At 47.4% G+C, this 22303-nt stretch overlaps 1 protein-coding gene across 1 annotated transcript; it reads left to right on the top strand.

Moving 5' to 3' along the window:
* The first annotated feature begins 12385 nt into the window (after positions 1-12385).
* Positions 12386-21853, top strand: Tmem128 (transmembrane protein 128). Its single transcript, XM_008833112.3, has 5 exons — positions 12386-12539; positions 14564-14705; positions 17422-17580; positions 20292-20399; positions 21471-21853. Exons 1-4 carry the CDS (start codon positions 12449-12451, stop codon positions 20389-20391), a joined length of 492 nt encoding a protein of 163 aa, XP_008831334.1. The 5' UTR covers positions 12386-12448; the 3' UTR covers positions 20392-20399; positions 21471-21853.
* The last annotated feature ends 450 nt before the right edge of the window (positions 21854-22303 follow it).

Raw genomic sequence — 22303 nt, 5'->3', positions numbered from 1 at the left:
AAAAATTACCTAGAAGATGGAGAACATACAGTGTCTGCCACTGGCCAGGGCTCTGGCCCAGGGGAGAGTCGGGCACCTTGCTTTTCCTGCATGAGGCCCTTCCCAAGGGGGCTCTGCAGCAGGCAGGAACCATACAGCCAAACGGTAGCATGGCACTGCTGGGACGACGTTCTTGGATTTTGAAACAACGCTCTGCTTTACAGAGCAGGTGCAGCGATTTCTGGGGACAAACATTCTACTAGCTGTCAGACAAACCTATGCAGGCTGTCATTTTAATACAGGCGCCTTTTTAAAAGATTTGTAACCGAAACAAACAGTTCAGTGCTGCCCACTGAGTTCCACACAGCGCACACATCTGTGTCAGTAAATGCAAAGAACTAGATTATGCGGCCCAAGTGTCCCCTCAGCCTCACATCAGCCTGGAGTGGTTTTGACTTTGAAATCAATGGCATCACATGGTAGGCACGGGCTGTGCCTGGCATCTTTCACCCAACATTGCCTGCGATTCCTCCCCATGTCTCCGTAGAGAAGAGTTTACTCTTGTTTTATTGCTGTACAGCACCAATCCCCCCTGCTGTCGATGAAGCTTCCTTTTCTATACTGGGCTCATCAGGTGCCTGAACTGTATCCTCACTACCGAGTGACAAGAGAGGCTTCTTTAAACTTCATCAAAATAGCTCTGTTCTCGGGGCTGGAGAGATGACTTAGTGGTTAAGAGCACTGGCTGCTCTTGTAGAGGACTCAGGTTCAGTTCCCAGCACCCACAGGGCAGCTAACAACTGGCCTTAACTCCAGTTCCAGAGCATCTGACACCCTCTTCTGACCTCCAGGGGCATTGCATGACATGGGTACACTTACACACGTGCAGGCAATACACTCATACACACATAAAAATTAATATGTTTAAAATTTTTTTTATTTTTATTTTATGTATATATGTGTATTTGCCTGCATGTAGGTAAGTACACCCGTGTCGTGCAGTCCCCGTATTGGTCAGAAGAGGCTGTCAGATCCCCTGGGACTGGAGTTAAGGGCAGTTGTTAGCTGCCATGTGGGTGCTGGGGTTTGAACTCGGGTCTTCTGCAAGAACAGCCAGTGTTCTTAACTGCTGATCCATCTCTTCAGCCCCAATAATAAATATTTTTTAAAAACAAATAAAAACCAAAAGCTGAGCATGGAGCACATCTTGTAATCCCAGTACTGGGGGCAGGGCAGAAACAGGCAGATCCTGGGCTCCCTGGTCAGTCAGCCTAGTCTACTCAGCCAGTTTCAAGCCAGTGTCCCCCCCCAAAATGTAGATGGTGGTTGAGGAACAACACTCAAGGTTGTCCTGTGATCTCCACATGCACATATGTGCACCCACACACATGAACACACACCATACAAAGACACCAGCAGTTACTTGCTTAAAGATGGCATCTTCACCACACTACCTTGGTTCTGTTCATATTTACAGAAACTCTCCCTCAGCCCTTCTTAGCCTTCCACAGTTTAGCTTCTGTGATATGGGGCTGGGCCTAACTTTTGTGTGTCTTAGTTACAAAACAGGGAGGATTTCTGAGGGAAAAAAGTGTGTGTGCTAGAAGAGAGCCTCATTGTGTGCTTTGTGGGCAGATGTACTCTGCCTTCTTTTGTTATGAGATCCTGGCAAGCCTTAATTTATTCCCTTTGATACACTGCCTCTTTGGTACTTTAAAGTGTAATTGCTCAGTAAATACACGTTTGTGGGAGTTTAAAGGTCAGGCATCACTCAGGAGGCCAGGCCTTTGTTGGGCCACAGAGGAGCTATTGTAAGGTGCTGTAATTCCCCTTGCTCCTCTACACCCTTCCCCGTGACCTCAGGCCGACTTCTGTCTGAGGTCCACAGTTGCCCATATATTAGATTTCTCCACTGTAGATCAAAGGGAGGTGAAGAGCCAGCCCCAACAGCATGGCTTTGGGAATTTGTCATCCAGCCTGAGTCAGGAGACTGATGGTCCTGTCATAGGATAGACCTTCAGACTGTCACACACAGGGAAGAGTTAGCCAGCTGAACCTGAATCAATCTCTGGAAGGTTCCAGAAGAACATTAAGGTCATAAGACTTTTACAATGCCTGTGGGGTGTGTGTGTGTGTGTGCATGTGTGTGTGCATGTGCATCCATCCATACCTCTGCTTGTGGAGGCCAGAGGTTGATACTAAGTGTCTTCCTCTAACACTCTCCACCTGATACAGGTCTCTCACTGAGCCTGGAGTTTGCTGTTTCGGCTGGACTGGAGGACTGGCAGGACAGCAAACCTCTGGGATTCACCTGTTTCTACCCCCAGTGCTGGGGTCATAGATGTGTGCCACCAACTTGGCTTTTTTTCATATGGGTGGTGGGGATCTGAACTCAGGTCCTCTGCAAGTACTTTGTCCACTGAGCATCTCTCCAGCTCAATTTCCACAATTCTAAGGTGCCACTGCAGAAAGCCGCCTAATCCCCTGCGGTTGCGAGGTCCTGGCTGATGTGCTCAGGTGGCATTAGCATGCGTGACGCTCACTTAGTGGGCTTAATGCATGTGTATCGCATGGTGCTGCTCAGAGCCTTCCTGGCACGCCATCATCTGGACGAGCCTGAGAATCTCCGGCAGCAGTCCCTGTGCTCATCATGGCAGTGGCTACCATGCCTTAAGCACTCTGTGTCAGGGCCCATATGGTCAGCCCCTGAATTTGGTTTCCTCTGCACCACACCATAGCGTTAGTACTGTGGCCCAGGGCATGGGCACCTTCCTCGTACTCTCCTTGTCAGTGCCTGTCGTACATTGCGGTTCCACACCTACACAATCTTATTTCCTTTTCCTTTTCGTTGATATTTAGGGAGTGTGTGTGTGCATGTGGGAAGGGAAGTATCTGTGTAGGTGCATGTGAGTGTGCATGCATGAAGAGGCCAGGGGTCAACCTCACATGTTACTCCTCAGGAGCCATCCACCTTGTTATTTGAGACAGAGCCCCTCAGTGGGGCCTAGACTCACTGCAGAGGAGGCTAAGCTAGCTGGCCAGTGAGCCCCAGGGGTCCTTCTGTCTCAGCCTCCTCAGCACTGAAATTACAAGCACTCTACCACACTCAGTCTTTTTACGTGGGTTCTAGCTTGAACTCAGGCCCTCCCTCATGCTTGTGTGGAAAGCATTCTACTGACTGAGCCATCTTCTTAACCCCATGTTTTTATTTTATTAATTTTTTAGGATAGAATACAAACTTGTTTTTCTTTGACAGAGGACCAGAGGTATCCTAGGGAGCTATGTTGGTTGTCTTGGGGTGATGCCCAAAGGGAGTGTAGTAACTAATACACTTTCACATTGTTGTGACTGTGGTACCCATGATAGAAACCACTTATACAATGAAAGATTTCCTGGGGGTGGGGAGCTCACAGCTACAGAGGGTCTCAGTCCATCACGGTCAGGAAGAGGCGGGTAAGCTATCACCTTCAGAAGCCCTTCCTAAGTGACCCACTTCTGCCAAGCAAGCCCCTCCAAGAGGTGCCCCAGCCTCTCAAAACAGCGCCGCCCCCTGGTGAACAAGTGCTTACACACGAGCTGGTGGGGGGACATTCTGGATTCAATCCTAGCTTGGACAGCCCAAAGAAGCAGTCTGATCCCTCAGACTAGGGTAAATGAGCAAAAACTCATCTGGGTCCTATGATAAAAACATGCTGGGCCTCAGTTTCCTCATGCGGAAAATGTGAACCATAAGAGTAAAGACATCAACAGTTGGTGGACTAGAGAGATGACTCCACGGTTAAGAACACTGGCTGCTCTTGCAGAGGAACCAGGTTTAGTTCCCAGCACCCTCATGGTGGCTAACAACTGTCTGTTACTCCAGTTCTGGGGGATCTGACACCCTCTTCTGACTTGGCAGGCACATGTGGTACACATACATATATGCAGGCAAAACACTCATATACATAAAATAAATGTCTTTTAAAAAGCAGCTGGCATGTGGGAAATGCTCCGTGAGGCACAGTTTCATTGTGTTCCTCCTTCTCCTCTGTTTCCCACCTCTTCCTCCCTGCACTCACTCCAGCCTCAGCCCCTTAGGACTGTCCTGCTGTTTCTTGTTGCACGTAGTATTGACCATGAGCCACTCCCCGGCCGCCTTTCCCTAAGGCCTGGATTTCACCTTAATAGCCATTACAGTTGCTTCCCTTATGGAGTATCCCTCACATGCCAGGCACAGTGCTAGTCCCTTTGTGAACTCTTCCAACCCCCCTCCCCAGGGAGGGCGATGAGACAGCTCCTGTACAGAGCAGGGCTGCAGAGAGCTTGAGGGTCCCGTTACAGGTCACACTACAAGAAGCACAATCGACTGTCTGGAACTTTCTCTGCCCCAAATCTTCCTTAGGTCAGTACCCCCATCCCCCACCGCCCCCCCCCCAGTGCCAGATCTTGTCTCCTCTTGCCTTTCTTTAGCACAAAGGATTTAAATATTTGTTTTTGTTCCCCACTGCCCAGAGCAGAGGATCCAACCCAGGGCTTTGAGCTTGCTAGGCAAGCACTCTACTTAGCGCTGAGCTGAATCCCCAGCCCTTTACATTTTTATTATAAAGGTCTTCCAAGTGGAGCTTTTTTGTTTTGTTGTTGTTTTTAATATTTTATTATTTTTTTATTTTATGTGTATGAATGTATTGCCTGCATGTATGTGAGTGTACCCATGTCGTGCAATGCTGCGGAGGTCAGAAGAGGGCTTCGGATTCCCCTGGAACTGGAGTTAAGGACGGTTTGTAGCCACCATGTGGGTGCTGGGAATCGAACCTGGGTCCTCTGCAAGAGCAGTCAGTGCTCTTAACCTCTGAGCCATCTCTCCAGCCCCATTGTTGTTTTTAAAGAAAAATGACCCAGGCTGGAGAGATGGCTCAGCAGTTATGAGCACTGACTGCTCTTGCAGAGGACCCGGTTTGGTTCCCAGCACTCACCCGGTAGCTAACAACCATCCTAACTCCAGTTCCAGTGGATCCAACATCCTTTTCTGATATCTGCAGGCATTGCACAACGCGGGTACACTTACATACATGCAGGCAATACACTCACACACATAAAATAATACATAAAATATTTTAAAAAGAGAAAGGACCAAGCCAGGGTCACATGATCAGAAATCTCATTTTGTCATTGTGGAGTTTTTCTTTGTGTATGTGTTAGGGATGGAATCCAGGGCCTTGCAAATGCTCCCAAGGGCTCTGTCACTGGACTACACTTTCTGTCTTAAAAAATTTTTTTCATAGACAATAACAAGAGGTATGACCATTCAAAATTATTGAGTTTGTGTCTGTTGTGTACTTGTTAGTGTGGATGTACGCACACATGCATGTGTGTGCGCATGTGTGTGTGTGTATACGTGTGTATGTAGAGGCCAGAGGTGGGTGTTGGCATCTTTTCCTCAATGGTTTCCACTGTTATTTTTAATTAGATATATTTTTATTTTTAATTATACATATTTTTTATTTTTATTTTATGTGTATGCGTGTATTGCTTGCACGTATGTGACTGCACCCGTGTCGTGCAATGCCTTGGAGATCAGAAGAGGCTGTTGAATTCCCCTGAAACTAGAGTTAAGGAAGGCTCATAGCCACCATGTAGGTGCTGGGACTCGAGCCCAGGTCCTCTGCAAGAGCAGTCAGAGCTCTTAACCACTGAACCATCTCTCCAGCCCTATTTTTAGTTATATTTTAAATTGGCTTACAAAGGAGTGGTTTTTGTATGGGTTTTTCATACAACCTTAGTTTTGCCCACCTTTATTTTTTGAGGTAGGGTCTCACTGAACCTGAAGTTCAGAGGTTTGGCTAGGCCGAGTGGCCGGTGAGTTTCAGGCAGTCGCCTGCCTCCATCCCCACCCCCACCTGCAGTGCTGGAGTCACAAGCACATGCTGCCATGACTGGATTTCTGCGTGGATTCCAGGTAGCTGAACATGGTTTCTTATGCTTCCACAGCAGGTTCTTCATCCATTAGGTCATCTCCCCAGCCCCAGGGATTTTTTATTTTTATTTTTGGAAGGGAAAATTAAGTTTATTCTGTTTGGTCCTGTGCACAGGACTGGCCTCAGCAGCCCGAGGTCTGGGTGTGTGGGGAGGGTCCTCAGGCAGGGCACACCCTCATATCCTTTAGCTCTGCCAGCCCAACAGTGGCTCACAGCTTGAATAGAAGTAGTTAACAGTAGAAACTGTCCTTTCACAGAACTGGACACCAGATTGAGCCAGAAATCTTGGGGGCATGTAGACAGGAGTGCCTGCCCAGCAGACCTCCCTGACCCCCAGTTTCCTGTTTCCCATCTCCTCCTTTTCCTTCTAGTGTCAGGAATGGCCTTTTCCCTCTCTGGTCTGTCAGTCAAGTCCAACACCTTCCTCCTGAAATGGGAGCAGCCAATGGAAGCTGCCATTTTTCTCCCCAACATCTTACTCCAGAAACCTCCTGCCACCTGACCTGGGGGTTGGTGCTGCTCTGCCACTGCAGCTGGTGTTTCCAGGCTCATGGCAGTTTGTCTCCACCTAACCACCTGCGTTGGGTGTATTCACAGAGAACACCACCACCCCCAACCTTGCCTGGTAGCGCATGTGCTGAGAGTCAGATGCAGGGCTGTTAGGGACTGAGATGACTGGGCCAAAGGAAGACGCTGGTGACAGACCATAGTGCTCTCACCATGAGCCAGTTCTGTGTTCCTGCAGCAGGTGCAAGAGCTGGGAACACCCTCACTCCAGCCTGATTAAAACTATTTTTTTTAATCTTTTAAAATACTTCAGAGGAATCCCAGTATATTTCCTTACAAAGTTATACATGCGTTTTATGACTATAATGTTTACTATGGTGGTCATTATCATTATTATTTGCTTACTCTGGTTGGAGTTAGTTTTAGTTGTGGGTTAAAGACTGTCTCCTAATATAGCTAAGCAAGTAACTAATGGGAAGTAAAGAGCACGTTCATGAAGAGTGTCTATTGGTATTTACCACATATTGTGTCCCTGAGTGACACATAGCACTGCCTCCTTATCCATGGGTGATATGTCCCAAGACACTAGGGATGGATGCCTGATGCAGGTGCGATTGAGCCCTTACGTTCTTCCTACATGTGCCCATGTTAACTATTAGTCTATGTTAGGCACAGTAGGACACTACAATGACACAACAGTAAAACAGAACAATTATAATAACATATTGTAATACAAGTTATAGAAATCTGACTCTTCTCCCCAGGGTGGCGAATGTATACAATGCAGATATGCTGAACAAAGGGGTGATTCATATGTCCTGGGCAGAAGGGGGTGGATGGTGCAAGAGTCTACTGCTTGGAAGGACAACTGAAAGCTTAGGAACTGTTTGGTCTGGAACTTCCATGAGTATTGCTGGATCATTTTTGGCCACGGATGAGTGAAATCTCAGAAGGTGCAGCCACAGATCAAGGGGAGCTATTTCTTCCTAACCCCCACTAGGCATGGTCCGTGCACTGCCCTTTTCCACTCTGACCCTTCAGGTGAGCAAGCCCAATTAGATGCTGTTCATCACAGCTCTAAAAGGTGAGAAACAGCTTGCGACTTAACATGTGAAGATGATTGAAACGATAAACTAGGAACATATACGTGGTATTCAAATATATGGTGATCCATGAAAATAAGGAAAAGTTACGTGTGTGTGTGTTTGTGTAACCAGTTAATGTGGAAAGTACGTTGCAGAGAAGAGTGTTAAAAATCACAGCTTTTATCAAAATGGTAAAATTTCATTATTGGTGGAAAAGCTGAAGCCGGCGTTTCCTGCCCCCTGCTGGTGGGAATGTGAAGAGCCAAAGCCTGGGCTTGGGTTAGTCTATTTGACCCTGCCATGACTCTAGTTTTCATCAGGGATATGATCACATAAGTGCATGAAAAGAGGCGCACACTTCATTCATTTTTATGAGTGAGACAGTTCTTAGTCAAGCTTTCTTTTTGGAATGAAGGGCTGTATTAGCTTTTTTGGGTGTGCCTCAGTTTCTGTTCATTTTAAATGGGGCAATACAATACTTACCTTATGATAGAATTGTGCAGATGAAATGACATTACGGATGTACTGTGAAGTGACAAGCACACGTGAGCCACCATTGTTTCATCTCTTGACACTGGAAGAGGGGTTATAGAATTTTGGCAGGTAAGGACCTCAGTCCTCGGCTCATGAAGCAGCACCAGCAGAAAGCACTGGGGGTTGTCGGTCTCCGTGTGGTCATCTTCTTGCGTCCCAATTCCTTGCAGTTGTTGTTCTGTGCAGACCTGGCAGTACTTGAACCAGGTATTAGATATTTTATTTAAATATTTCCATCAGAATCTCTTTCCATTACGTCCTCCCTCTCCTTCTGTGGGAAGCCCATTTTATCTCTTCTCTTTCTGTTGTGAACCCAGCCATGTTAACTTTTACTGAGCAGCTTCCATGTACCATATACTTAGCTAAGAGCTCCACATGCATCAATTTCCCTACGGGTGCTCACAGCCCATCTGAGAATCAATGGCACAGCTCAGGGCCCAATGAAAGCAGAGGGCAATATTGGTCTGGCCATGGGATTTTACGGACCAGAAAACCACTCTCATTTTTCTTATTGTTGGGACAGAATAGCTAAGAGGAATGACTTAATGGAAGAAAGATTTATGTGTGACTCATCGTTTCAGCCCATCCTTCACAGAAGGCATAGTGAAGTTCATGACCATGGACCATGCATCAGAAAGCAGGGAATGGGACCTGGACCTGGTGTAGGGCAGGCTAAAACCTCAAAGATTCTCTCCATCAGATATGCCTCCCATCATAAAGGTTCCACCACCTCCCCTGACAGCACCACCACGTGGGGACCAAGTGTTCAGACTCATGAGCTCATTGGGGGACACTTCATACTCAAACCATATCAGTCAAATTAACAGCTAGGAGTGGGATGAGATGACCCCATTGGTAAAGTGCTTGCCTCACAAGCATGAGGATCTAAGTTTGATCCCCAGACTCCATGTTGAAATGCTGGGCATAGTGATGCATGCATGAAACCCCAGCACCGGGGAGACAGAGACAGGAGGATCATTGGGACTTGCTGGCCAACCAGTGGACTTATTTGTCAAGTTCCAGGCCAGTGACAGACCTTGTCTCAAAAGAGGCTGTCACCATTCCTGAGGATAACACCAGAGGTTGTCTTCTGGCCTCCATGTGCACCTTCATACACACACACACACACACACACACACACACACACACACACCACACATTTTGTGTGTGTGTGTGGGGGAATCTGTGAACTCTCAGATATGGATAATGACAACAGCTAAAATGTATTGCAAGTTTAGTTGCCAAGCATTTTCCTCTCTATACGCACTAATACTTTTTATGTTCACCCCATGCTGTGAGGCAGGTGCTACTCTGAACTCCTTATTGCAAGTGAACAAACCAAGGCAAATGAGAAGGGAGAGTCATAAGGTTGAAAGACAGCAACGACAGAACAGATAGCCACAGCCAGTGAGGCTTCTGGCTCCAGAGTGCATGTTCTTAACTGGGTTAACTGGGGCTTGGAAGGATCCATGAGCTGGAACAAAGCTATGAAGACCTTGTAGCTTGCCTTTCATAGTGTCCTTCTTAGACAGGGCCCTCATGTTTCCAGCACACAGCCCCAAGTCCACCTCAATCTCACAGGCCACCATCCCAAAGCAGCAGAGGATGGCTTCCCAATGACTCAGCCCAAGTCCCAGGGACTGAGCAGTCTGCCTGGGTCATGTTCTCTCCAGCGGCACAGGGGAAGACTCCTGAGAACTGAACAGGACCAAAATAGAAAGGACGAAGGGAGAAAAGTTACCCGAGGTCAGGCCAAACTAAAAGTTGGTTATGGAGTTTGTACTATGTGCTAGACACTTTCAAGGCATTGGGGACATGCCTGTTCCCCCAGTCAACTGAGGAGAATGATGATAAAGCTTGATTTTTCCTGGAAGAGTTACATGAATGCCAAGGATCTGGGGTCCAAGGGCATGGAAACAGACTAAGAATTGAGCAGGTGTCTCATGGATGGGGTGCATCTCAATGGTTAGAGCACTTTTGTGGCATGTGCAAGACCCTGGGTTCAATCCTCAGTGCCAAACAACAACCCTCCCGCCAAAAAACAAAAACAAAAACAAAAACAAAAAACAGTTGTCGATCTTGCAGGCCGTCAAGACAAATGCAGTAATAAATGGCAGTGAGCACGGTCTGGATGCACAGGCCACACAAGGCATGGAACTAAGATATCTGTAAAGACTAATCTCCACCTCAGTATCTGCTAGGTGAATACACTGATATTTATCATTGTGAAATAACTTGCCCAAGAACTCACAGAAATAGAGACAGAATTCAGTAGTCTATAAACACGTGGACTTAACCAGATGGCTAAGGGGAGGCCAGTAAAGGTCACAGTCAAATTCATTTTCTCCCACAAGAAATTACATTGGAAACGAAAATTTCTTTGTTGGTAGCAACCTGGTATCACATATCTATAATTAAGGTGTCACGGTGAACGAGCTTATGCAATGGGCCCCGGCAAAGATGTCATTAAATGCTGGATTTTTTTTCCAACCAGCTTTTAAGTATCATCAATATAAAAGCAGTGCCATTAAAAAATATCAGGGGAAAAAACTGGAGGGATTTCAGGTCTAAACACAAAGACCCTGAAACCACCCAAGGGGAAACTTGACCTGACCTGAACATACCATGGAAATTCTGGAGTGGCTGGGATGCCCTTGGGAATATTCAGTTACAAGGGAGACCCAGCGGTGACCCCCCCTTTCAAGGAGACAAACAGAAGTCTGTATTTGATGGGAGATGGGAAGAGCACACTTTCCTTTTAACAAGACTTCTAACCTGCACAAGAAGAGAAAAAAAAGGAGAGCACAGAAGAGATGGATCTCGGTCTTCAGGAGTCTGGAAAGAAAACAACAGGAAAAAAGAGTTACTGTTTTGGTTTGAAAGGCCATATGATCAGCTCAGCTCTTAGATCTTATGCTCTAAAGGATGCAGAAAGCTAAAGCAGTAACAGAAACAAATTCTAGAGGAACTTGACTCGTTCTTGAACATTTTTTATACTGTCCCTTCACAAGTCCCCACAACATATAGATGCTCTTAAAGCCTCTAGTGACTAATGAAAATTTTCCATCTTATGCAGCTTTCTGGATGTGCCACCCTGTATTCAGTTCACTCCCCTGGCTTCCTCCCACGTCCCAGGAAAGCAAACGACCCTTTATTCTATACTCCCACCACCCCATGTGCAGTGTTTCTATTGTGCCCTTGTGTGGATGTTGTCTGTACCACTACATTCGTCACTCTGTCCCCACCATCCTCCTATAGGTATCTGCTCAGAAAACGCTGGGTTAATGAAATACATCTGGCCTTTTGTAAGTGTTGTATTGCACTGTCTTGATGTCTCTGAGGTCAAGTGCAAGGTCAGTTCTTACTCCTCTCTATTTCCACAGCTTGGCATGATACACAACAGTTCCTAGCAAACAGCAGGTACAGTAAACGCTTGAATGATTAAGCACAGAATTTCTCAGCTCATGACTCACGAGGGAAAGGGAAGAATAAACAATAGGATTATTGATAGAGGAAAAGTTCAGTTCCCCGAGTCCAGAGAGGACCGGTGTTCGCAAAAAGGGAGAAGAGGGCTCACAGGAACACAAACCTGTGGTCTTCCCTAAACCACAACAAATCTACAGGCAGATATCAGGTAGATGAGGAAACAGCACCAGTGAGCTTCCTTTCTCGCCCAAGGTTACCCAACTGGCATCACCAAGACTCAACGGATCCACCTCTCGGTGGGAATCAAACAGAACACCCAAAATAGCTGTCACAGCAAAATTTAAGGGGGGGAGGGGACTGCTTCTAGAACCGTGACTCCCAGGGCACAAATGGCAGGTCATGTAGAAGGGAAGGTGTATCATCACGTGCCCGGGTGGGACGGACCCTGATGAGTCACAGTCGGGCTGCATGCGGCTTCATACTTCCACGTTGTGAAACCAGGATGTAGCTCTTCCCTGGGTGGGGAGTTTGGGATTATACCCAGGTAGTGTCCTCTCAGTCCCGGCTGCATGCTGCTGGGGTAGCTTTCTGCACAACTTTCGAAAGTTTGTTAGAGACACCACACAGGGCGCTGCCTGGGGCCTTGTCCATTCTGCTTGCAGGACACCAGCGGGGAGACCCCTTCCACCTTCCTGGGTGCTGAGCGCAGACGCAGGGACCCCGGCTGCGGCCCTGGTTGAACCCCGGCTGCCTTCACCCTTTCTAGGCTGGCAGGGCAGCAGCCACCGAGCAGTGGTCAGCACCTGGACAGGGAAGCCTGCGCTTACGGGCGCCGGAAGTGGCCAGTGGCGTCACTTCCGTGCCATCGCGGGCGGCCTCAAGATGGACGCTCCGTGGGCCTGAGAGCAGGCACCGGAAGTAGTCAGTAACGTCACTTCCGTCGCGATTGCCGACGGTGCCAAGATGGAAGCTCGGCGGGCCCGGGAGCAGCTGCGGCGGCGTTACCTGCTCCCCCCCGAGGCCGGGTTGGACCGCGAGGGCGATGCCGGGCCGGGTGAGGCTTCCCTGGGCTGCGCTCCGAGCCGTGCCCGCCCAGGGGAACCGGGGGCGGCCGTGGAGACTGGGGGCCGCCGCGAGGAAACAAGCCCATTACTTTGAAAACTACCCGGAAACGCCCATTAAGATGGACGCTCCCCAGGGGTTCAAGTAGTAGGAGTTTTCCAAGAACACGCTTAAACCGGCACCCACACAGGTGTGCGCAGTTCCCCGACACGGTACGGATGGAAGTACCTAGCTGCCCGGCAGCAGGAAGCTAGCTCAGGAAGTCGACTGGATGATGTCCGTCTGCAGGCCACGGCAGACATCGTAGCCCGAGGGTAGTTTTCAGAGGGAAGCTCGCAGGACTGTGCCGTGCTGCCGTGTGGGCACAGGAAGAATGCACTGGGAGTTGATCGTGGTAGTGGCCTGTAGACCGGATCGCTGTGGGTCCTGTATGTTGTAAAACCCTTGTTTATTTGTAGCTTTTCAGAAATAAACACGAACGACATGGGGCCCACGCGTGACGGTTTAGAACTTTTGAGGCTGTCTACCAGAACATAGGTAGGAATCAACTCTCCAGAGATCCCGATGATCATCTCAGAGCCTGGCTTGGAGACCAGTGGTCCTCATGAGCCCCTGCCACAGTCGCCCTTCGTTTTGGTTGGCAGAGGGAGGAAATGACTCCCCTTACTGTCTGTGCAGGCCATGCAGTGCTGGGGGCTAGAGGTCTGCCATTCCCCCATTGAGCTGTCTCAAGAGCTGGTGGTGCCTATTTAAAATATTTTGGTATTAACGGTATTGGACAATCACAAGACCATTTTGTATTACATTTACATTGGGTTCTTTTCTATCTCTGTGCGTGTGCTTGCACTCCTGGCACATGCACATATGGAGGCCAGAAATTGACTAGGTGTCTTTCCCTACTGCTTTCCACTTTGAGCCCCCACATCCCCCAGTCTCTGCCCCAGTGCTGGGGTTACGGGAACTCACCACCATGCCCAGTTTTATGTGGGTGCTGGGACCTGAACTCCTGGTTCTTGTGCAGGAAGCATTTTACTCATTGGACCATCTTCTCACTTCCATACATTTGACATCTTCCTTAGCATGACTACTTTCCTACAGGAAATATGAAATAGTATTAAAATTTCCATACTTCCTGGTGGTGTTATTGTATCAAAAAGGTTATGAGGGGCTGGAGAGATGGCTCAGCGGTTAAGAGCACTGACTGCTCTTGCAGAGGACCTGGGTTCAATTCCCAGTACCCACATGGTGGCTGTGAACCGTCGTTAACTCCAGTTCCAGGGAATCTGAAGCCCTCATCTGACCTCCACGGCATTGCACGACATGGGTGCACTCACATACATGCAGGCAATACACTCATACACATAAAATAAAAATAATCATCTTTTTTAAAAAAAGGTTCTGAAAGTGATGGGACTGAAGAGATGACTCAGCAGTTAGGAGCACTTGCTGGTCTTGCAGAGGACCCGGGTTCGATTCCCAGCATCCACATGGTAGTAAACAACTGTCCATAACTCCAGTTCTAGGGGCTCTGACATTCTCTTCTGGTCTGGCATTGCACAACACAGGTGCACGTACACACTACCACACACATAGAGGCACTACACACATAAATAACAATACTAAATAAAATATTTTAAAAAGATTATGAAAGTGTAAATGTGATGCCAGTGTTCATTTTAAATGTATTAAATATTTTATAGTAAGCTCCTATTAACTATTTCACAATTTGCAATTGTGAAATTGTAAATTACCTTTCTGTTGTTATTGTTGGTATGTTTTTGGTGCTTGGGATAGAATTCAGAATCTCATGCATGCTAAACATGTACTCTGCCACCAAGCTACATCTCTGACCCAAATATAAACCTATCTTGATGGTTTTACAGAGAGAGTTGGTACAATAATGGTGAGATTCTGGTATTTAGAAGGCTGTAGGACATGATTTATTTGTCATAAGATAGGGTTTTTTTTCCTCATAAAACTGGCTAAGTTTGTAAGTTGAAATCTCCCGTTTGGCAGAAACGTCCACACCTGCTGAGAAAAAGGAGAAGCCCCTCCCAAGGCTTAACATCCACTCTGGATTCTGGATATTGGCGTCCATTGTTGTGACCTATTATGCAGATTTCTTTAAAACCTTTAAAGAAAACTTTCACACCAATAGGTAAGAAAGCTTTGTTGTTTCTTCTTTTGCATGTCATATTTTGTTAGATGAATTCTCAAAACAGTTAAGAGACAGGGAGACGGCTCAGTTGGTGCAGTTGCTATGCATAGTGAGGACCCAAGTTAGAGCCTAGAACCCATATCAAAACATAAAGCCAGTAGGATGGTGTCACAGAGCTTGTAAGCCCAGTGATAGGGAAGCGGGAGCAGGAGGATGCTGGGGCTCCTTTACCAGCCAGGCTAGTGGAATTGGTTAAGTTCTAAGTTCTGAGAGAGACCCTGTCTAAAGAAATAAGGTAGGTTGGGGCTTGAGAGATAGCTCAGCAGTTAAGAGAACTGGCTGTTCCTGCAGAGGACCCAGGTTCGGTTCTCAGCACCTACATGACAGTAACACCTGTCCTTAATTCCAGTACTAGGGGACCCAGTACTTTATTCTGACTTTTGAGGGCATTACATGAACATGGTACATTTACATATATGCAGGCAAAATACTCAGAATAAATAATAAATTTTTAGCTGGGTATGGTGGCTCATGCCTTTAATCCCAGCACTTGGGAGACAGAGGCAGGCAGATCTTTGTGAGTTCAAGGCCAGCCTGGTCTACATAGTGAGTTCCAGGCCAGGTGGGGCTACAGGGAGACCCTGTCTCAAAAAGGGAAAAAAAAATTTTTTTTTTTTTAAAAGAAAGAAGGTGGAGAGTGAGAGACTCCCAGTGTTAACCTCTGACCTTTACACACAACTGTGCATATACATGCTCTGGTTAATTCTTAGTCTCTGCCAGGCATTATGTCAGAGTTACTGATGATACAGAGAAGAAGACATGTTGACCAGAGGGTACAGAATTTCACTTATAAACATAACAGGTTCTGGAGATTTAATGTATGTAAGGTCCTGAGTGTTTTTTTTCCTGCCCACACAGTGCCTTCTATGTAACTCCCCCCGTATACACACACAGTGGTAATGTGGGGGTGGATGTGTTCACTGATTATAGTAGTTGCTTTACAATGCATGTGTATGTTAGGTCATCTCATATTGCACCTTGTATATATGCAATTTAAATTTGTCAATTATACCTCAGGAAAGCTGGAAAAAAAGAAAAAGAAAAGGTGTGTATTCTGGGCGTGCACAGCAGAGTGCATGAGAGCTGGAAATGGTTCCAGTGTGATTTTCCAGGACAGGTGTGCTGTAGAGTAAGGGAAGTGTTGGATTTAAGAAGGTCTTAATCTGTGGAGAGCACTGGAGGGAGAGACTGACTGGCAGTCTGTGAGGACAGAGGGACAGTCTGTGCAGGACTAGAGGAGGGGTGAGGATGGTGGTGTGGGTGGGTGGTTTCAGAGCAGTTACGGCTGACAGGGCAATTAGTGGGTGTGACTCAGAGTTGCAGTGAAGGCCTGTGGGAGGAGGCCTGGTGTCAAATAGCCCTTCATTCCCAGGAGCTGAGGTTCCTTTAGTCCAGTCTCAGGAGTTGGCCATGGGACAGAGGTTATGAATCGTGTCTGAATAACTTGGAGACCACCAGATAACAGAAAAGGGGGTGATGCTGGGGAGTGCCAGGTCGGAACTAGCCTCTGCGGGCTGACATGCTTAGTGTTGAGAGCCGAGATGGAAGTAGCACTGGGGCCATAAAAGCTGGAATGTAGAGGACACAGTCCTCAAGAGGCCTTCAGGAAGAGCAGTAGCAGCTTGGAGGAGACTGAAGTGACAGGGCATGGCAGCTAGACACAGGGGCTCGTTCACGAATGGGGAAGAGAACACTCATTCCTCTCCCCTATTTCCCTGAGGAAGGGAGGAGGGCTCTCCTCAAACACCCCATTTCCCTGTCCCACTCACCCTTTTCCTGGTGGTGTGGCATGCCAGAGTGAGTTTGAGATGAGGAACTGGGGCCCAGCATCACCTCCTTGGGAGTCAGATGCCTACAGGAGCCAGATTCTGCTCAGCTTTTCATTTTACAAAGGGAACCCCAGCAAGGTAGTGCTCCCTAGTTTTCCTTGTGCTCTGGAACCTAGGAAGAAGTCTGTCTGTCTATGGGGTTAAAAGGCTTGTTACACTCCTCAAAGCCATGCGTCCCACAGCTCTGTCAGTGACCAAGCTGACATTTGGTTTTCATCAGCCTGAATCCTTATCTCCCAGCTGGTTCAGAACTTGGGCTGGGAGAGCAGAGGACCTGAAGTGTCCTTTTCACTACCAGAACTTCAAAGGACCCAAGAAGGGCCTGGTAGTGGGACCATTCCCGCCCTTCAGCACCTCACAGTCTGCTGCAGCAGACTCCTGACCAGGCTGCGGGTGCCCGCTCTGGCGGGGGGCGTGGGGGGTGGGGGGTGCCAGGAGCGCTGCCTAGTCCAGCCCGTCCTCAGGAGGTCCACTGCCCGGGGTTGTAGGCTTGCGACCTCCCATTGGGTGCTCTTAGTATTTGAATGAGAGAAATGATAGAAGCAGTCCCACAGGATGGTGTGTGGGGCAACTCCAGCAATGAGTGTAGGATCTGGGACTGCGTGCTCTTGTGTGGCAGGGACAGTACAAAGACACCAGACATGGAGACCAGGGCTGAGGGAGAGGGGCTGGAACTCAAAACTACAGGCTTGTCTGCCGCAAAAAGGTGCACTTAGAGGCAAGAGACAGGAGCTCAGACCCAGAGGCAGCATCGGGTACTGAAGGCTGTCAGGATCTCTGCTGATTCACTAGCGCTGCCAATGCTTACATGGTGTTTGTCTCCACAGTTGGTTTCTCTTTGGCGGTACCCTGCTGCTCATCAGTCTGTCCATTGCGTTTTACTGCATAGTCTATCTGGAGTGGTACCTCGGAATTGAAGAGTATGACGTCAAGTACCCCACGCTGGTTCCCATCACAACCGCAACTTTCATTGCAGCAGGAATTTGGTGAGTGAATGTGGAAAGGCTGGCTGTGACGAAAGCAGCCTTCTTGTGGCCAGGTGCTGGTGAACGTGGTCCAGGACAGCAGCAGCGCGGACAGGGCGGACCTTGTTCTCCATTTTCCTCAGGACACGGATGCTGATGTTCTGTGTTCTGTACATGCTCTGTGTGTGGCTTTTACATCTTTTCCATTGTGATATATAATGTGTACAATAAAGGTAAACAGGAGAGATGGCTCAGCGGTTAAGAGCACTGACTGCTCTTGCAGAGGACCTGGGTTCGATTCCCAGCACCCACATGGCAGCTACGAACCGTCCTTAACTCCAGTTCCAGGGGAATCCGAAGCCCTCTTCTGACCTCTGCAGCATTGTACAACACGGGTGCACTCACATACATGCAGGCAATACACTCATACACATAAAATGAAAATGATAATATATTTTTTAAAAAGGTGCTGCTAAGGAATTAATCACGAGGTGAGTGCGGGTGCAGACCTCACCAAGGCAGGCTGGGCCGAGCCAGCATCTGGGTCACTCCTTGTTTTACCTTCCTGCCACGCAAACACTGTCCCGGCCTTTGTGGTAGTGACTTCTGAGTCCCATGAACACCGTTCGTGGTAGTGACTTCTGAGTCCCATGAACACCCTTCGTGGTAGTGACTTCTGTGTCCCATGAACACCCTTCGTGGTAGTGACTTCTGAGTCCCATGAACACCCTTTGTGGTAGTGACTTCTGAGTCCCATGAACACCCTTTGCCTTGTCTCTGGTTTGGGCTGTGGAGAAGCAGATCGTGTAACCTGTTCTTGAACACTTGGTGGAATGGGCAGCACGTACCGCTCCTTCATGTTTTCTCACTGCCCACTGTCAGTCGCTCCATTGTGTGTCTGAACCCCACTTATCTGTTCCTCTGGACACATTTGGGATGATTCCAGTTAGAGGTTACTTTGAAGGCTATCTTTGGGAGCATTCCTGTTCCCTGTAGGGAGGCGAAGTTGAACCACAGGGTATGCACCCCAGCCTCAGTGTAGTACTCGCTCTTCCAGAGTGAGGGGACTGTCTGTCAGCTCTCTGGGGTCTGCATCCCTGGATTCAACCAGCCACTGACCCCACACAATGAATTTCATCTGAACTGAGCACATACAGGGTTTTTCTCTCATTATTCTTGAAACAACATAGTGTAACAGTGAACTACATAGCATTTACATAGTATTGGATATATACGGAATCTTAGCGATACCATTTAAAAGTTATGTGGTTGAATGTATGTAGGATATCTGCCCCTGCCATTCACTGTAAGGGACTTGAGCATCTGGACCTTTTGGTATCTCGGGGATCCTGGAGTCCGTGCACCCAGATACCAAGGGGTGGCTTTCCTGGTTTTCTAGCAGCACCGGGATCATGTGCAGTTCTACTGTGCTGGTGGCTGTGCTTTTTAAGGTGGGGGGTTTTCAGTGTGGGCGTGCCGGGGCTTGGGCCTTGTTCCCTGTCACATAGAGGGACTTTGACTCTCACATCATCTTCCCGAGTTCATGGGCACTCCGAAGAGAAACAGTGTGTAAGGGAGTAATGCTTGCTCATTGAATAAAAATCTGTAAGTTATAGAGAATAGAAAAATGTCCCAGTTGGAGACAACATGCTTTGGCCTTTGCTTATGTAAATTGGGTTTTCACTTTGGAAAAGTCATAAAGCTTTATATATATTCAGGTTAAATGTGCTTTCTTAATTTTCACTGTTGTTCAGGGTCATTTGACATTGTGATGTGGTTTTATTAACCCTTTAGAGATACAGGCATACTGTATCCAAGGTATCCTAAGAAATGTTAAAATAGTTTTCAGACTGGTAGATTGTGGTTTTTTAAATTTTATATTTATCCAAAGTATTAGATATTAAGACCAATAACTGGGGAACTGATTTAATTGTTTTATTTTCTTTGTTAGCTTTTGCATGTATAAATTCAGTCATTTGCTCTTGGCTGGGCATGGTGGGGCATGTCTTTAATCCCAGCACTCTGGAGGCAGAGATAGGTGAATCTCTGTGAGTTCAAGGCCAGCTTGGTCTACAAAGCAAGTTCCAGTCCAGCTGGGGCTACAGGGAGACCCTGTCTCAAAAAGAAATAATTTTCTCTTAGAAAGTGTTTTAATTTTATTTGGTTACAGAAATAGTGTTTTTTTTTTTTTTTCCAATAAAGAATTTAGCAGCATCAAGTTAGTTTTTTTAGTATTTAAAAAAGTATTTTTATGTGTATGAATGTTCTGCATGCATGTATGTAAGTGTACCACATATCTGAGGAGACCAGAAAAGCATGTCGGATCTCTTGGAACCGGAGTTACAGCCTGGGTCTTCTGTAAGGGCAGCCAGTGCTCTCAACCACTGCGCCATCTCTCCAGCCTTGTCACTATTGTAATTTAGCCTTTGTTCCCATGACATGTGGTGACAAGTGGCCGCAGCCATTTTAGTTCATGGCGGATGCCAACTTTGAGGGACTCTGCACTGTCCTGAGCTTGTCAGCTTTCTCTAGTCAGGGGTCAGTAGCAAGCCCAGTCAGAGACCCTAGTGATCCCGGTTCCAGGTGCTTTTTGAAGAGATTGGGCTGGTTCTGTAGGCACATAAAGAAGTTCCCTTCCCTCCGTCAGTGAGCTCCTTAACTCTAGTTCCAGGGTGAGTGTACCTGTGTCTGCTGCAGCTGCTGTCGCCTACTATTTGTTTTGTCTCTCTCAGCTTCAACCTGGCTCTGTGGAACGTGTGGTCATTCTTCACACCCTTGCTCCTGTTCACCCAGTTCATGGGGGTCCTGATGTTCATCTCACTCCTCGGATAATCTCCAAGGTAAAGTTCCTGGATGCCAGTTCTAATAGTGAGCTCCTGTAAAGGCGTCTGCAGTCATTTTGGAGGGCACACTGACAGACTGCCTGTGAATTACCCTTGTGCTGGCACCGAAGCGTTCACCCACTGGACAGAGCCGAAGGGGCTGAGGCCTCTTTCTTAAAATTCGATTCAAAGAGGTTGTTTTCAAGACTCCCTGCCTTTCAGAGACTGTCCAATGTGGGCAAGTTCACATGAGACCATTTTACATTGAAGTTAGCTCTGTCAGCATGTGCACCGTGACTATTAGTAAAATTGTTCTTGGAAAGGAGGAGTTTGAGTGAAAATACTGGCTGATCTTATCCAGTCGGGGGAAGTTCTGCCATTTTCTGTAAATTCTGGATGAATGGCACCCCAGCCCCGTTTTCTCCTCAGGCTGTTTGTAGAATCTGTGTTCCTTCAGTCTGATTCGGGTAAGAAGACAAAGATGGCCCCTCCCTTCCCGCCATTCCCACCTGAACTTGGAGGAAACAGACTTTGTAGAGCAGTTTGCAGACATGGGAAGTGAGGTTCAGAGAAGTGGAGATCATCAACCAAGTGTTGGGGTGCTGAGGGGGCACGTTGTTCTAGCTAACAAGGAGCCAGTGTGTCCTGTGGCTTCAGGGAAGCGTGGTGTGGCCCTGCTGTCACCAGTCTGAGAGGAGCTGCTAGCACGTGAGCCTGCTGACATAGACGGTGTCCCCCAGCCATCGTGCCATGTCCTGGGACCAGAGGGACCCTTATGGTGGACTCTTGTCCCTGTGCACACGTGACCTTGAGCAGTTCTGGAGTCATCGTCGTGCACCTCAGCACAGCTGACTGACCTTGACTGCCACCACGGTCCCCTGTCCTCTCTGTATCCCCCTGCCCCCACAAAGTAACTGGCTGCTTGGGTTGAGTTTCCAGATGTTTGGGAGCTTTTGACTTCCACTTGCCTGGGTTCAGGATTGGTAATGGCAAGCCGTGTAGTGTTGGGGGTTAGTGCAGATTATACTTTGTTTTTTATATAAATTCATGAGCTTAAGATATTTTACTTGTTATTGCTGTTTTCTTTAGACTTAAGAACGTGACATTTGGGCTGCAGAGATGATGCAGTGGTTTTCCAGAGGACCCAAGTTTGAGTCTCAGCACTCACACTGGACAGCTCATGACCACCTGTGACTTGAGTTCCACAGGGATCTGACATCCTTTCTGGCCTCCACAGGCACCCCCACACATGGCATTCACTCATACACGCACACCTGTAAACATAATACTTAATATTTTAAAAATTGAAGAACATGGCAGTTTAAAGTGAGTGACTGAACATCTGGTTTCCTGGCAGCATCACTGCAGATGAAGCAGCTTGGTGTCCCTGCTGTCTCTGATAAGAGGGATTTCCTTGGAAAAGTGACTTTCAAGGTCTGTTGTTGAAATCAGAATAAATTATCTTTCGTGAGCATGGTTTCAAAGAAGTGATTGATTTTCAGCACTTTGTGTTACACAGAAGTAACCATTTTGCAGTGCTAATCTGTCTGAATCTTTGGAAAGTTGTGGTCTTCAAGAACACGTTGCCCACAGTCTTCCTAAGCCTGCTCTTCCTTCCACTGAAGGCTTAGGTTGTCAAAAAAAAGTGTCTGGATGCCTGTGAAAGAATTGTACTGTCACGTGCCATCATCCTCTTTAGGGATCACTCATCAGCTCATCTTTGACATTGTTTTTAGGCAGAAGGACCAAGTGGAAGCAATTTATGTTTTTGTTACTTTGGATTTTACCATATGTAAGTTACTAAGTTTCTAGTTAGGTTGTTAAGTTTCATTTTTTAACATACGAACTTTTGTTGTTTAAGTATACGTATTTTCTGTAACATTTCAATAAAATATTTTGTTTTGTTAATATAAACTTTGGAC

Source organism: Nannospalax galili, unplaced genomic scaffold (assembly GCF_000622305.1).
Source record: "Nannospalax galili isolate Female #2095 unplaced genomic scaffold, S.galili_v1.0 scaffold1076, whole genome shotgun sequence".
Taxonomy (NCBI): Eukaryota; Metazoa; Chordata; class Mammalia; order Rodentia; family Spalacidae; genus Nannospalax; species Nannospalax galili.
Note: the sequence above shows the minus strand (reverse complement) of the source record. Positions and strands in the feature narration are given on the sequence as shown.